This window comes from Antennarius striatus, chromosome 8, assembly GCF_040054535.1.
Source record: "Antennarius striatus isolate MH-2024 chromosome 8, ASM4005453v1, whole genome shotgun sequence".
Taxonomy (NCBI): domain Eukaryota; kingdom Metazoa; phylum Chordata; class Actinopteri; order Lophiiformes; family Antennariidae; genus Antennarius; species Antennarius striatus.
Window position 1 is genome coordinate 9,968,962 of NC_090783.1, and position 16,448 is coordinate 9,985,409.

General features: G+C 45.7%; 2 protein-coding genes across 3 annotated transcripts in view; one reads left to right on the forward strand and one right to left on the reverse strand.

Moving 5' to 3' along the window:
* Positions 1 to 310: 310 nt before the first annotated feature.
* LOC137600414 (small integral membrane protein 26-like) lies at positions 311 to 1,846 on the reverse strand. The gene is made up of 2 exons (XM_068322031.1): positions 1,639 to 1,846; positions 311 to 1,195 (listed from the first exon to the last, which is right to left on the reverse strand). Exons 1-2 carry the CDS (start codon positions 1,760 to 1,762, stop codon positions 1,008 to 1,010), a joined length of 312 nt encoding a protein of 103 aa, XP_068178132.1. The 5' UTR covers positions 1,763 to 1,846; the 3' UTR covers positions 311 to 1,007.
* A 1,022-nt stretch (positions 1,847 to 2,868) lies between these two features.
* The window catches only part of LOC137600725 (FERM and PDZ domain-containing protein 1), a 33,374-nt gene continuing 19,794 nt past the window's right edge, over positions 2,869 to 16,448 (forward strand). Inside the window, exons 1-2 of one of the 2 annotated variants that reach the window (XM_068322495.1) lie at positions 2,869 to 3,103; positions 9,874 to 9,984. The gene's annotated coding sequence lies outside the window, so the exon portion shown is untranslated. The remainder of the gene's footprint in view (positions 3,104 to 9,873; positions 9,985 to 16,448) is intronic. The other variant, XM_068322496.1, reaches the window with a different exon arrangement.

The following is a 16,448-nucleotide window of genomic DNA, read 5'->3' on the forward strand; positions in this document are numbered from 1 at the left end:
TAAATTATGCACACCATTCTGTGGATGAATTTTTTAAGTTTTGACATAAAGCCATGGAAGATTTTGTTAAAAATAAAAGATAGAAAAGTGGAAAAGTAACAGTGACTTTAGAGTAAACTACAGTAATGATCTAATTCGATGAAGTCCATTAACGGTGTTGAGACATCTGCTGAACTCCACTGCCCCCATGTGGTCACAGGGAGTCACAGCATACAGAGGGCTGTTAATCTATACATCTATCATTCATTTTATAACAGCAGAAACATTTTAGGAGATGAACCCGTAACATGTCCAAAAAACAATATTCATGTAGGTCTGAATCATAAAAACATTTATTTCTTTTTGTTTTGTATTTTTTAAGAACAGCAAAGCTGAATTTGAAGAAATCATTTGAGATGTTAAATGTGGTCAAATTTACATGACTGAGCTTTCATGTATAAACAAACAACCAAGAGACATTTACAACATGTGTGGATATATTCTGTTTTAGTTTGGCAGACAGGAACTCGTTTAGGATCAGTCCAGTCATTATCTTAGGATCAGTTCCAGAGAAAAATGTGAAGCTTTTGTTTCCTGTTTAATCTGCCTTCTGTTTTAGAACCCCGGGAACATCCTCTGCACCTTCACTGAAGAAAGTTTGACTCCTTACTGAATTAATTTTAGCTCATATCTGATCTCAGGTTAGACTGGATAATAATAATCTGTTATCTTGCAGTGGCTAAATATCTGTGACACTATATAAATAACCTTCTGGATCTAGCTCAGACTCTGGTGTGTCAGCATCCCATCTTTACTGTCCAGTCACTGGACATAAGAAGACACTTTTATAGTCCCAAAAATGATGAAGATTCTTTGACGAACATTCTGGATGCAGAGGACAATCCAGATCACCAACCACCTAATGGACTGTTCCTCGGGCAGCACCAAACTTCTGGACAAACCACAGGTGACTCGGCCTTCAGAATTCATAATGAAATATGACAGAAATATTCTTCCTGATGACATCACTACTTGTCTTCAGTCCCAGGCTCTCTTCTGAACCGTGATATGAAGTTGGAGATCCTTGTGGAGTAGGGGACGAAGTCTTTCTTGTAGACAACGACGGTTTTAAAATAGCCATTATCGTGAACAGCTTGTCTTAAATTTTCCGCCTCCTTCTCCTCTTTTCTTTCTTCTATTTCTTCTTCTTTTTTCCCTATTGAAGGAGTAACAACAAAAGTTTTGATAGCTTGAACAGAAGTCAAAGTTTCAGTAGTAGTAATTTAAGCTGATCACTTATAGGGATGATTTGGTGGCAAACTGCACTACACAATCACTGATGTAATGTTTTATTTGTGTTCTCCCGCTGCTGTAACAGTAAGAATAGGATATGTTTGACCTTTGAGAATAGGTTAATGTCTCCTGTTTGTTTTTTTTACCAGAAACCGCTAAAACAATCCAATGCTAACGTTAATCTATTTCTACTACAATAGGGAATAAAACAGAGAAGTTAGACCAGGTGTTACAACTGGAGAAAAAGAACCAAGTCCATGCTAGCATGAAGTAGCCCCGGCTAAACCGCTAACAACACAGTAATAAGTCACAATTCCCGACTACGCTAATGCTAATAGCAGTTAGCTACTGAAACGCGTCACGCACCTGACGCGTCCTCCAAATGACCTGAGAATTTCATGTATCCGATCGAGCCGAGCATTGTCCAAATGCCGAAGGCGTACAGCAAGGACAACCTGGTGTTCCACCACAACACACCCTTCGACGACATCGATAAACGGCTTTAATCCACAAGCTTTTCGAATTCAGCAAATGTAAACAGAGCGGGGCCCTGGTGGCAACCCGGAAGTAAAGAGTCTCCTTGTTCTTCTTTTAATGCTGGCGGGCGGCTTTTAGCAGAATCAGTGCCTCCTACTGGGCTGGAGTGGGGAACACCAGGAAAACTGGTACAGTCTGCTGTAACGTCTATTTCCTGTTCCAGTCTTTTAAAGTCTCTATTAAACCACAAAAAAGTAATTTTTTCTATGTTGTTTCTGTTGTTTTGCCAGTTCTTGCCTTTCTCCTTACATTAGTTGTTTTCCCACAGTGCGTGATTAACTGTTTCTGGCTCCTCTTTAATGGTGTGTATGGTTTAGTCCAGACTGCCCGATCCTTTTGTTACTGTCGTCCAACTATTCTTGCAAGATTTTTTTAAAATCTCAACTTAATTGGATAAAATTTCCATATTTACTTTGTTTGATTTTATTCCTTACTTGGTCAAAAGGTCATCATTTGTATATAACAATCTGTATGCGATTTCATATTCCCATAAGAATATCCTGTCTGTATGATTTTCCAGACTGAATGGTTGTGAAAACTGATACCGTCTCAAGCTATTGTGATCCTGGTTTAATCGCCTCCCACCATGACAAAGCTCTACTTTCAGGGTCTTTGGCACCATCTGTGGTATGAATATTTTATTGGAAAAGCGCTGATTGAAACTTTTTTTCTTGTGTTGGTCTGGCCGCTACCGCTCCGAGTTTGTATTTGATTTGCTGTAATAAATTTATTCATTTTCGGTTGTCCACGTTACGACCAGGACATTTAAGTCACAAAATGTCCTGGACGTCACATTCGTCACATTTAGGTACGTTGGTTCTTTACCTTTTCCGGTCCTCACGTGCGTGCACACACGCGACTTGTCGAAATGGAGTAAGAAAGCAGGTGTGTCAACATCAGTGAGCTCGCGGCCCGTGCTCGGGCGCGCGTGTGCGTGCGTGCGTGCGTGTGTGTGTGTGTGTGTGTGTGTGTGTGTGTAGGGGAGAGAGAGAGAGACTCCAGTGATTGACTGTTTACCGCGGCTCGAGGCGCGTGCACCTGACCCGTGCGCGTACCCGCCACCGGCACTTTGCGGGACGCAGCTACCGGGGGTCTCGAGCGCCGCTCCTCGTGCCGCCGCAGCGACATGGATTAATTTAACGCACTTCTCGCTACGGGAGGAAGGTGCGGCTGTTTTCTCTCTTTCTTTCTTTTCTTTGTTTTCTTGCGGTGCTTTTGGAAGTTCCGTTCAAAGCGGTCGGGACGGCTGGATTTGCGCTCGGGAGGGGATTAGAGAGGAGACACCCGCTGCCCGGTAAGGACCTTAAACCCGTCACCGTACAGCCGCTCAAACTCCACCGCGACCGGATGGAATGAGTCCAAACTGATTTCCAGCGCCGGCACGCCTCTACAAACGATATATTTATATGTGCAGTCTAATAATAATATTAATAATAATATTGATAATAATAATAACGATAATAATAATAATAATAATAATAATAAATTACATCCAGAGGTGTGTTGGAAGTCTGTGTTCTGTCAGAAACCAGCGTCGCGCTTCGTTTATCGAGATAAAATGAAATCCTGGAAGTTTTTGCGTCTTGATTTCTGCCGGATTCCAGCTTTAAACTACACTGCAGTCCGTGAACACATCACACCGACTGTCCCGACCGGGGGGTGAGGGTTCCTCTCATTCCACAGCCGACCTGCCCCACGGGAGTTGTACCCGTTAAAGGTGGGGTGTGCATTTAGATAGGGGGCGTGTGTATGTCGAACCCACCCAGGATGGTACGGGGTTCTGATGGGTTCCCACACACACACAAACAATGTGAGTGAAGCCATTAAGGGAATGGGAGTGGGTGAACCCACAGACAACCCCACACTCTCCTGCCCACTTAGTGCCGATATGTGCCACACGAACACACACTGAGGGGTTTTTCAGTTTATCCTCAGAGGTGGATTGGGTTTTGGACGGGGCAGCGTTAGGAGGGCGGAGCTAACCCTCTCACATAAGATCCAAACAGCTGGAAGATCGGTGTGTTCTACACCCAATTACCGATGAAGAATGAATGACAGCACTAACAGAGTGTGTCATACATACAACCACACACACACACACACACACACACACACACACACACACACACACACACACACACACACACACACACACACACACACACACACACACACACACACACACACACACACACTGCGTTTTAGAGCGAAATGTTGCTCCAGATCATTTTGCTGAATCATGCCTCAACCTCCTGAAACACAATTCTGTGTGTAGATGCTAAAAGATGCAAAACCAGCCACGTGTGTAGAAAATACATGTGCTGTGTGGGTGTTGTGTGCTAGGTATTACCTAAAGAGTGTTGTGTACAGGGTGTTGTTTGCAGGGTGTTTTGTACAGGGTGTTGTGTGTTAGGTGTTGTGTACTGAGTGTTGTGTACAGGGTGTTGTGTTCAGGGTGTTGTGTGCTAGGTATTGTGTACAGGGTGTTGTTTGCAGGATGTTGTGTACAGGGTGTTGTGTACAGGGTGTTGTTTACAGGGTGTTGTGTACAGGGTGTTGTTTACAGGGTGTTGTTTACAGGGTGTTGTGTACAGGGTGTTGTTTACAGGGTGTTGTTTACAGGGTGTTGTGTACAGGGTGTTGTGTACAGGGTGTTTGTTGTTTACATGGTGTTGTGTACAGGGTGTTGTGTGCTAGGTATTGTGTACAGGGTGTTGTGTACAGGGTGTTGTTTACAGGGTGTTGTGTGATAGGTATTGTGTACAGGGTGTTGTGTACAGGGTGTTGTTTACAGGGTGTTGTGAACAGGGTGTTGTTTACAGGGTGTTATGTTCAGGGTGTTGTGTGCTAGGTATTTTGTACAGGGTGTTGTTTACATGGTGTTGTTTACAGGGTGTTGTATACAGGGTGTTGTTTACAGGGTGTTGTGTGCAGGGTGTTGTTTACAGGGTGTTGTGTACAGGGTGTTGTTTACAGGGTGTTGTTTACAGGGTGTTGTGTACAGGGTGTTGTGTACAGGGTGTTTGTTGTTTACATGGTGTTGTGTACAGGGCGTTGTGTGCTAGGTATTGTGTACAGGGTGTTGTGTACAGGGTGTTGTTTACAGGGTGTTGTGTGATAGGTATTGTGTACAGGGTGTTGTGTACAGGGTGTTGTTTACAGGGTGTTGTGAACAGGGTGTTGTTTACAGGGTGTTATGTTCAGGGTGTTGTGTGCTAGGTATTTTGTACAGGGTGTTGTTTACATGGTGTTGTTTACAGGGTGTTGTGTTCAGGGTGTTGTGTGCTAGGTATTGTGTACAGGGTGTTGTTTACAGGGTGTTGTGTACAGGGTGTTGTTTACAGGGTGTTATGTTCAGGTGTTTTGTGCTAGGTATTTTGTACAGGGTGTTGTTTACATGGTGTTGTTTACAGGGTGTTGTGTTCAGGGTGTTGTGTGCTAGGTATTGTGTACATGGTGTTGTTTACAGGGTGTTGTGTACATGGTGTTGTGTACAGGGTGTTTGTTGTTTACATGGTGTTGTGTACAGGGTGTTGTGTTCAGGGTGTTGTTTACAGGGTGTTATGTTCAGGGTGTTTGGTGCTAGGTATTTTGTACAGGGTGTTGTTTACATTGTGTTGTTTACAGGGTGTTGTGTACAGGGTGTTGTGTACAGGGTGTTTGTTGTTTACATGGTGTTGTGTACAGGGTGTTGTGTGCTAGGTATTGTGTACAGGGTGTTGTTTACATGGTGTTGTGTACAGGGTGTTGTGTTCAGGGTGTTGTGTGCTAGGTATTGTGTACAGGGTGTTGTGTACAGGGTGTTGTGTACAGGGTGTTGTGTACAGGGTGTTGTGTGCTGGGTGTTGCGTACAGGGTGTTGCATACATGGTGTTGTGTGCTGGGTGTTGTGTGCTGGTTGTTGTGTATAGGGTGTTGCATACTGGGTGTTGTGTGCCGGGTGTTGCATACTGGGTGATGTGCATATAGAGACACTGCCTGCGATTGAAGTGGAAGCCGAGAAACACGGAGTGACTGTGTTCTGAAGACCATCCCACACTTTACTAATTTATGATGTTATATTTAGACGTGGCTCCATTTTTGATGCTATGTATTTGTCAAGTTTCATACTGAGGGAAACACAGAGCGGGATCGTCAACAGCTTTGTACCATCCGTCAAGCTGAACATGTCTACACTCCTTCAGACGCGCATACGATGAAGATGAGAAATTAATGATGTGTATGTGACTCTATACATCACAGGCTGTAAGTCAATGAAAGCCTACAGAGCATTGGAGGATGTGGAACATCAACCAGATGCTCTGGAAGGTGATATGTCGGTCCCAACCAGTTGTTTATATCTTAAACTCTATTTTAAGCCGTTTTGGCATTTTGCCATCTTTTTAAATTATCCAACAAAACAGTAAAACCAGTGTGCTTGTGTGTTCATCAAGAAGTGACATTTTAAGTGTGACCCTGGATTCCTATGCGATGTGATTCTATTGGCAGCCCACCTCAGGATAGAGTAGAACTCACTTAGTCATGATCGTTAATTATTCAAACAAGGCGTTTGTGAATTAAATAAACAAAAACAGGCTTTGCGACATTTGATATGCATGAATAAATCTGATTTGCTGGCATTAGCTCATGCCCTATTTTCGTGTTTTACAAGAAAGACCCATTCACTTAATCGAATGATTGGAGACGTAAAATGAATGTGTTCCCTAAATCAAAACAACCCTCAGCTGCCTGACACCAAAGTCTCACTAGAAATTACAATGAAATCTGAATCGACTGGTTCCAGAAGGCAACAGTTCATCTGAAAAACAGCTCATCTATAAAACCACGCCCTCCTGAAGGAATCAAGTGAAGAAGGTCAAACGTGACCTGAGAAACGTGTCTGTGTAAGGTTAAGTATGTCTACCCGAGAAGGTCATTGGGTTAAACAGTCGAGTTTGTTTGTGTGTGTGTGTGTGTGTGTGTGTGTGTGCTTGTGCGTGTGTGCGTGTGTGTGTGTGTGCGCCTGAGAGACTTTGATTTGAGCTTCTAATTGGATTGTGTTCCCTCCCTGCCACCTTTAGAGGAGGTTGGGTCAAGAGGGGCGGGGCAGACGAAGTCATATTGAGCCAGTGACGTGATAATTCATCATGGGCCACCAGGTTGTGAAATTGTATTCAGTTCCAGATCATATTCCTGATTTATAGTTTGTATTGGATCAAAATAGGACTTATTATATAATTGAATGTCCACGTACAGGACACTGCTAACAGAATGTCGCAAAGATGATTCAGGAAATTGTTGAAATTGATTTCATGTACCAGTGACACAGTTACGTGATGAAAATAAATAAACAGTTCTAGATTCAGCCAAATGGATTTATTGGGATTCCAAGTGACAACACTGGGTTTCCAGAATATGTAACTGCGATATTTCAGACGTTAAAGATGCAAGAACTGGTTGTGATAACTTCTTTGAGACTTCAACACGTGTTTCATTAAAAATCAGCTCAACCTGAAGCAGAAGTCTGCAAAGACGACTAGTTGGTGATTCAGCTCTCATCTGTGGAATGTGGGGAGAGGGTTTGTCACTTGTGTTCTCAGTTGCCCCAATTCAAAAGCAAATCACACATACCTTGCTGAACAAATTAAAGTTCAACACATCAAGTTTCTATAAGGCAGTGGTCCCCAACCCCTGTGAAGTTACTGGTACCGGTCTGTGGGTCAATTCTGGAAAAAATCCAGAATTGACATTATTTCTGTTTTAGTTCTGATCTGATCCTGAACGATGTTTTGTTTTAAATGAGTGGATTCCCTCCTCCGCATCTGTCTATGAGTCCCTCTTGAGGCTTATCAAGACACTTGCCTCGGTCACATGACAACCTTCTTCAAGGAGCCGCTCCAGCCGCTAACACAGAATACTTTACTGCTTAACTGAAACTCCCAAGCTAGCAAAACCAACAAGAAACAAACATATTTGCATAAAACAGTCAATGAGGAGACAAAATAAGAACCTACAACTTCACAGAGAAAGAAAGCAGAAAAATACCAATTTTTATGCTTTTATTTTGTCAAATTTGTCTGCCAAACCTTGAAGGCCGGTTTGTAAAAATATTGTCTGACGTTAAACCAGTTCCTGGCGCTAAATAGGTTGAGAACCACTGACATAAGGAATGTCTAAATGTCAAAATCCATGATAATAATTTCATCTAAATCCCCAGCTTTTCCTTAACGGATGACTTAAAAATCAGTTGAGTTAATACGCAGAGAATAAGTTACCCCAACCTGACACTGCAGGATTATGCTTCAAAAACTTACAACAGTGAGTCCAGAATCCAAAATCTGACTGAATGCTTTCAGTTAAAGAGAAGTGGACGAAACTAAATGGATCTTTCATGTTTTACAGTGCATGTCATAAAGAAACTAAACGATTCACCCCATAGTTTGATTGGCTTTTCTTATCATATAATCAACCAGTCCACCGAGTCGAATAAAAGTCCATCAAGCTCTGTTTTTGCAATACTGTTATGTAAGTTGGGACATATATAATATCTATTTGTGAACATTTTCTCCTCAAAGTTGATGCTAGAAGCAGGAAAATGGTTGGGCGCAAGGATTTGAGTCTGACAAGCCGACCGGGTTGGTGGGTCAGGCTGTTCCCAGTCGGCTTTGGTCAGTGTCTTTCAGGAAAGGTCAGGGAAGGGACGGGGAGTGGACTGGGACTCAGACATGCTCGCCCCGCCGGCGGTCATTGATGCTTGTGGGAAGGGAAGGCCGGCCGATGTGGTCGGATCCAGCAGACTGCAGCGCTGCTTCCGACAGGAAGCTGTCACAGATTGTGTCCTGGGCTGAGTCTATCGATCAGTCTTTATCGATCTGTCTGTCAATGACATCAAAATTAGATATCATAAAATAAAACTGTCTGGACTGTGGAAAGGAGGAACGTCAGGTGCGTCGTACCAAAGGAGAACGATGTGACGCCTTCAAACTGAGCATCAAATGATTGATCCAGAATTAAATTGACACCCAGATGTGACACATCGTGGACGTTCTTTAATGTTCTCTGGGTTTCCCTCCCATCACGGTCCATTTTGTTATCACTCACATTTCCCTTTCTCGTCTTTCCCCTCTGCTACCTCATGTGTTTCCTCTCTCTCTGCTCTTTATTCCCCGTCTCACGTCTGCTTGTCTGTTAGTTGTTCCTGGTAGAGTGAAGCGGTTGCATTATCCAGATACATTATTGATGCACACACCACTCTGACTAACGCACACACAAACACGGGGCGCACATACACAAACTCCAGCCACTCGTTCACATATTAAAAACATGCGTGCACTCTTAAATCAAACATATTGTTGCACATGGGTTCAAACACAGTTGCTAAGAGCTTGTGCTTCCGTTTGCTTTTGAAAGCCAATGGATGCAATATAAAAAGTGGATGACATCACATTTGCCTGTTGTTTTTCCTCACAGCTGATGATGCTCACTTTTTTTTTTTTCTAAGTTTAGATGAAGCAGTCATCTCTATTGAAAGGAGCAGATATAAAATTAAGAACTTCACAGGTAGCCACATGCTGGGCTAATAGCTTAGCATGGCATGCTTGTAGAACACCCTGTAGTGCTTTTGAAGGAGCTGCAAGAAACACTTACAAAAATAGCGAAAGAGCAGTTAGAGGAGAGATATTTTTCACAGCGGGAGAGGAGGGAGAAATATAAAAGTGAACAGTACTGATGGGTGACAATTTGAATAGTAGGGAAGACGTAGGTGGAGGCGTGGAAGACTTTCCAGCATCTCTTTTCCCAGGGCTTTGTAAGGGCCTCATTAAATATGGATGGTGTTTGGAGCAGAGCAGGGGCGAGAAGGACTCCACCAGCAGCCCGGGTAGGCCCATCCTGCCGCGATGGAGACCTGCCCTCTTTTGCACCTCGTCCGTCTCCCTCCTCGTGTCTTTTGGTCCTGCTTTCACCTGTTTAATCCATCTATATATATATCTGTCTTTATGTTTACTTATTTCATGAATATGAGAAGTGATTCAGAGGAAAACAATGTGAAATCTCCTAACCTTTAATTCTGGTGTTTACCCCCAGGAGATGGAGACCCGTCACTCTGGTCCTCTACTGCAGAACAATGGATGGAGAGAAACGGGAGCTGGGCTGTAGGTGCCTTAATGAAGCCCTGATACACGAGGCAGAGAGCCGGTATGTGCATCTGTCAGTGTTTCTAAATCTGCTTGATAAAAACATGAAAAAGATCTTTTATGTATGTCTACACAGAAGGAGGGATCAGGCACTTGAGAGATGTAAGGAGAGAGTGAAACAGACTTAACAGAGAATGTGTGTTTTATGGATGTAACCGTTGCTTACCCAAAATGGACCTGGAAGGTGGAGGTGAAGCTCAGTCTAATCTGGCTCAGCGGGCATGACGCACACACACTCTGTCACAGCCTGCAGACACACTCTCTAATCCCATTTGTCTTCTCTGTGCGTATGCATGTGCATTCAGAGCATTATACACACAGTGTGTATCACACTGTAAGTAATGCATACTGCACTCAATACAATTTGGAGGAAACACACTTCCTGTTTGGAACGTGCTCGCTGCAGAGGACGGAATAGGAACGCTCTCTTTCCGGGCATTGCGTTGGTTCCTGGGCTCCCCCAGCAGTCATCCAGACCTGGACACGGCTGACAAGATGTTCCTCTTTCTGAAGGAACACAGCAGGCTATGGATAGAATAGAAGGAAGCTTGCAAACATGCAACACATTTTAAATGTGTCATAAATTGAATGAGAAATGATTTTTTTTATTTTTTTTTTATTTTGAAAAGCCATGCAGAGTTGGCACAGCCCAAATATCAAAGGAGAAAAAACACTTGACACAAACACTTAATGGAGCTAAATCTATGAGCAGACTTTGACTTTGTGATATTTATAACGGGGCTGGTCATGTGACCTGAGGGCCATTAGCTCGAACAGGCTTTGATCACATCTTCCAAGCCCCAATTCATACTCACATGAGCAGAGAAAAATATTTTTAAAGCATTCTTTAACAGTGAGACAGTTTTCATCTTTTAATGTCTTACTTTTATACGAGCCAGCCTTCCTGACGTCAGCGCTTCGGTGGAGGTTTCTGCTCTTCTTCATCATTTGATGGTCCAGTGAAACACTTCCTCCACATTTATACAGCGTGACATCACTGGGATGGCTCCCCAAGTCTCACATGTCAAATAAATTTCTGTTTGGTACAAATCACTGCTAAAATAGATGTTTTAACAAAAACTTTATTAAAGTGCATGTTTATTTTGTCTGAGTCATATACTTCCATACATATGTGACAAATTTAATGTGTGTAAAAACTTGATCAGAAATAAGATATTTCATGAATATTTATTAAATATTCAAACTTGAAGTAGCCTTTTAGTCATTCATTAAATGTCGTATGAAATGAAAATGAAGTTTTTGTGCATTTGAAAGGCTTGTGCACCAAACTGAAGTCACAAAGCAAAGCATCTCAAATATTGTGTTCACTGTCAGCGTATGGATGGAGTGAACAAAGAATGAACTTGAATGAGCGAGTGCACAGAAACCTTAATGCAGGTGGGGGTAGGGGATGGGGGTGGGGGGTGGGGGTAAAGTGCTGATGCAGGCCTATCATTCAGCTTCTGTCGGTTTTTGTTTCTCTGCTCAATCATAGCCTCAGCATTAAAGGACCCCCCGCCCCCACCAACCCACCTACTGAAATAGAAAAAAAAAACACCTCAAAATTTACTTTCTGTCCGTGCTTCTGAGCAGAGCAGAGGCACGGATAGTGTCAAAAATCAGAGATGACGCAGGGGAAGTTAAATTAGGTGTGACAGTCGGTGAGGGAGGACTTCCTCTGAGCTCCATTCATGCAGCTTTGTTACAGAACTGAATTAACACATGTAAGAAATGTGATTCCTCCCACAGCCAAACAGTAACCTAATAAAAACAGGAGGAGATACAGACGTGAAGAGGAGGGTCAGATTCAGCAGAACTGAAATGATGATGCACACTGTCTCCTACTATGGGGCTGCAGATGCTCCAAGTTCTAAAGGGAGTCACCAGTCAACTTGTTCAAGCTTAAAGGAGTGGAAACGCTGAATTTAATCTCAACATGTGTTTAAAACTGCAGCACAATAAAGAAACAACTAGGATGCACCACATGGGGTGTTTGCACATTTATCCATATTAGTTCTGACAGGTTGTCCAGGAGACTCTCCAAGGAACCATCACCTTATCGTGGTGGAGAGGTTTGTGTGCCCCAAGGATCCTGGGAGCTATGTTGTCGGGAGTCTTGTACTCTTGGTAGGGTCACCCAAGGCAAACAGGTCTCAGGTGAAGGGCCAGACAAAGAATGGTTCATAAGATCCCATGACAAACCGGAAAGGGAAAAATGTGACCCTGCCCGGAGGAAGCCCGGGGCCCACGTCTGGAGCCAGGCCTGGACAGAGGGCCCGTCAGCGAGCGCCTGGTGGCCAGGTCTTCCACGGGGCCCGGCCGGGCTCAGCCCGAAAAGGCAACGTGAATTCTTCCCACCCCTGTGTACCCACCACCCGCAGGGCAGACCGATGGGGTCAGGTGCGCTGCCATATGGGTGGCAGTGACGACAGGGGGTCACGACGGACCAGACCCGGGCGGCAGAAGCTGGCTTTGGGGACGTGGAATGTCACCTCTCTGGCGGGGAAGGAGCCGGAGCTTGTGTTGGAGGTGGAGCGTTACCAGTTGGATCTGGTGGGGCTTGCCTCCACGCATAGCCTCGGTTCTGGATCCAAACTCCTGGATAGGGGTTGGACCTTGTTTTACTCCGGAGTTGTGTCAGGCGGGTGTGGGGATACTCACAAGCCCCAGGCTGAGCACCGCTGTGTTGGAGTTTACCCCGGTGGATGAGAGGGTTGCTTCCCTACGCCTTAAGGCTGTGGGGGGGGGGGGGGGGGGGGGATTCTGACTGTTATATGTGCATATGCACCAAATATCAGTTGAGTATTCCGCCTTCTTGGGGTCCCTAAATGGGGTCCTTGAAGGGATCCCTGCAGGGGACTCCATTGTTCTCCTGGGGGACTTCAATGCACACGTCGGCAATGATGGAGACACTTGGAGGGGCCTGATTGGGAGGAATGGCCTCCCTGATCTGAACCTGAGCGGTGTTATGTTGTTGGACTTCTGTGCTAGTCACGGATTGTTCATAACTAACACCATGTTCGAACACAAGGATGCTCATAAGTGTACCTGGTACCAGAGCACCCTGGGTCGGAGGTCAGTGATTGATCTTGTGATCGTATCATCCTTCGACCGTGTGTTTTGGACACTCGGGTGAAGAGAGGGGCAGAGCTGTCAACTGATCACCACCTGGTGGTGAGTTGGGTCCGTTGGGGGAGGAAACCTTTGGATAGACCTGGTAAGCCCAAACGAGTAGTGCGGGTGAACTGGGAATGTCTGGAGGAGGACTCGGTCCGCGAGGCCTTCAATTCGCACCTCCGAAGGAGCTTCTCGTGCATCCCTGTGGAGGCTGGGGGCATTGAACCTGAATGGTCGATGTTCAAAGCTTCCATTGCTGAAGCTGCAGCTATGAGCTGTGGTCTCAAGGTCTTAGGTGCCTCAAGGGGCGGTAGCCCTCGAACACCGTGGTGGAACCCGGTGCTCAGGGAAGCCGTCCGACTGAAGAAGGAGGCCTTCAGGGACATGTTGTCCCTGGGGACTCCTGAAGCAGTTGCAGGGTACCGACAGGCCAAAAGGACTGCAGCCTCGGCTGTGATGGAGGCAAAAAAGAGGGTGTTGGAGGAGTTCGGAGAGGCCATGGAGAAGGACTATCGGACGGCACCAAAGAGTTCTGGAGGACTGTCCGACACCTGAGGAGGGGGAAACGGGGGACCATCCAAGCTGTATACATCAAAGATGGGACACTGTTGACTTCGACTGAGCAGGTTGTTGGTCGGTGGAAGGAACACTTTGAGGAACTCCTGAATCCAATCCTGTTGGTTCCTCTTTTTAAAAGGGGGACCAGAGGGTGTGTGCCAACTACAGGGGCATCACACTCCTCAGCCTCCCTGGGAAAGTTTACTCCAAGGTGCTGGAAAGGAGGGTCCGGCCGATTGTCGAGCCTCAGATTGAGGAGGAACAATGTGGGTTCCGTCCTGGTCGTGGAACAACGGACCAGCTTTTTACTCTCACAGGGATCCTAGAGGGGGCTTGGGAGTATGCCCATCCAGTCTATATGTGTTTTGTAGACTTGGAGAAGGCGTATGATCGAGTCCCCAGGGATATACTGCGGGAGTATGGGGTGAGGGGGCCTCTCCTCAGGGCCATCCAATCCCTGTACGCCCAAAGTGAGAGCTGCGTTCGGGTTCTCGGCAGTAAGTCGGACTTGTTCCGAGTAGCTGTTGGCCTTCGCCAGGGCTGCGCTTTGTCACCAATTCTGTTTGTGATTTACATGGACAGGATATCAAGTCGTAGTCGTGGTGAGGAGGCTTTACAGTTTGGTGGCCTGAGGATTGCATCGCTGCTTTTTGCAGATGATGTGGTCCTGTTTGCGTCATCAGCCTGTGACCTGCAGCGCTCACTGGTCCGGTTTGCAGCCGATTGTGAAGCGGCGGGGGTGAGGATTAGCACCTGCAAATCTGAGGCCATGGTCCTCAGCAGGAAACCGGTAGACTGCCTTCTCCGAGTGGGGAATGAGGTCCTTCCACAAGTGAAGGAGTTTAAGTATCTTGGGGTCCTGTTCACGAGTGAGGGAACAATGGAGCGTGAGATTGGACGGAGAATTGGGGCAGCAGGAGCGGTATTGCAGTCGCTTTACCGCACTGTTGTCACAAAGAGGGAGCTAAGCCGAGAGGCAAAGCTCTCCATCTACCATTCAATCATCGTTCCTACCCTCACCTATGGTCATGAGCGATGGGTCATGACCGAAAGAACGAGATCGCGGATACAAGCGGCTGAAATGGGCTTTCTCAGGCGGATAGCTGGTGTCTCCCTTAGAGATAAGGTGAGAAACACTGCTGTTCATGAGGGGCTCAGAGTAGAGCCTCTGCTCCTTGGAAAGGAGCGTGGAAAGGAGTCAGTTGAGGTGGTTTGGGCATCTGGTGTGGATGCCTCTGGGACTCCTCCCTAGGGAGGTGTTTCTGGCACGTCTAGCTGGGAGGAGACCTCGGGGCAGACCCAGGACCAGGTGGAGGGATTATATCTCAATAACGCCTTGGGATCCCCCAGTCAGAGCTGGTGGATGTGCCCGTGGAAAGGGAAGTTTGGGGCTCCCTGTTGAAGCTGCTGCCCCCGCGACCCGACTACGGATAAGCGGTGGAAGATGGATGGATGGATGGATGGAGGTTGTCCTGGAGCTTCCTGTTTTGTCTGGTTTGTTTGGGTTTTTTTAGGTTGAAATGTCATGTAGGCGAGGTTGAGACGGCTTCAAAAACATATGGTCAATTCTACCTGAGTCATGTTAGATTTCTATTTCTATTTCTATTTCTGTGTGTGTGTGTGTGTGTGTGTGTGTGTGTGTGTGTGCGTCGTAGGGCTCCTTTGTTTTTGCATCACTTCCCCTCATGTTGTTGAGTAGGTTGTCTTCTTCTGACCTGAACCTCAGCATGCCGCTTTGTTGTGCGTCTGGTCACACTGTGAACACACACCCTGGGAACACACACAGTGAACACACACAGTGTGAAGAAACACAGGAAGAGACGGAGGTGTAGGATGCAGCAGAGGGGTATATCCCCAGACAGATGGATGGGTAATGTACTTATGACTGTAGATCCCCAAAGATCCTCCTCCTCTCCTCTCTGCTCTATCTGCTCCTCCTCTCCAACCTGTTCCTTCTCTCCTCTGATGGATGGTACTAATACCCCCCATTTATGGGAAGAGGTTGAGGGGCCAGCTGAGACCCACTTATGTGTTCATTAAATTACTCATTTTTCATCTGCTCCTTCAATTATTGATTGATTGATCAGATTTATCCCCTGACATGAAAGTGATGGGGGTGAACATCCATCCATTCAGGCCCCAAATGTTACCCATGATCCCAAGCTCTCCAAAGTGAAGGAGGACACATGGGGTAATCTTCCTGTCTGTCCTTCAGGTGAAGGTCGTTCTATCAGTGTCAATTATGTCATTTTTGGTGATTTGTGGTCACAAGATCAGAGGTGACATCACACGGATGACAAGAGATTCTAGGACAGTGGTTCCTAACCTGGGTTTGATCGAACCCTAGGGGTTCGGCGGAGACGGAGGTCAAGACAAAACACCCGACACATCGTGTCGGTGTTTTTGCCGAACATACGCAAGTCACTGTGTACGTTTGACACATCGTGTCAATTTGTGATGACACGCCCCCCTTAGCCATCACTGGCTGCAGGTGATCACGCTATATCGATTAGCCTACCTGTGCTACAGGGGATTTTGCGCACTCAGTAGTCGATTTATGCCTGTCATGATGGTACGTCATCTGACTGCTTTCTTAATATTTTAATTCATTGTAACTATGTTGAGCAAAAAAAGAAAGTGGTCAGAGAAGTATGTGCAACGTGAATTTACATGTACTGTATAACGGAACGTGATGGGAGTCAGCGTTCTGCATGATTTGCAATGTCAAGTTGAGCAACTCTAGTCTCGCACTGGCAAAAATAAAGGAACACTTCCTTAAGCTGTATGGAA

Coding starts and splice junctions, on each gene's coding strand:
- LOC137600414 (XM_068322031.1), bottom strand. CDS start 1,762: ATGTCGTCGAAGGGTGTGTTGTGGTGGAACACCAGGTTGTCCTTGCTG. Junction 1,196..1,638: donor TCATTTGGAGGACGCGTCAG/GTGCGTGACGCG, acceptor CTCCTTCAATAG/GGAAAAAAGAAGAAGAAATA.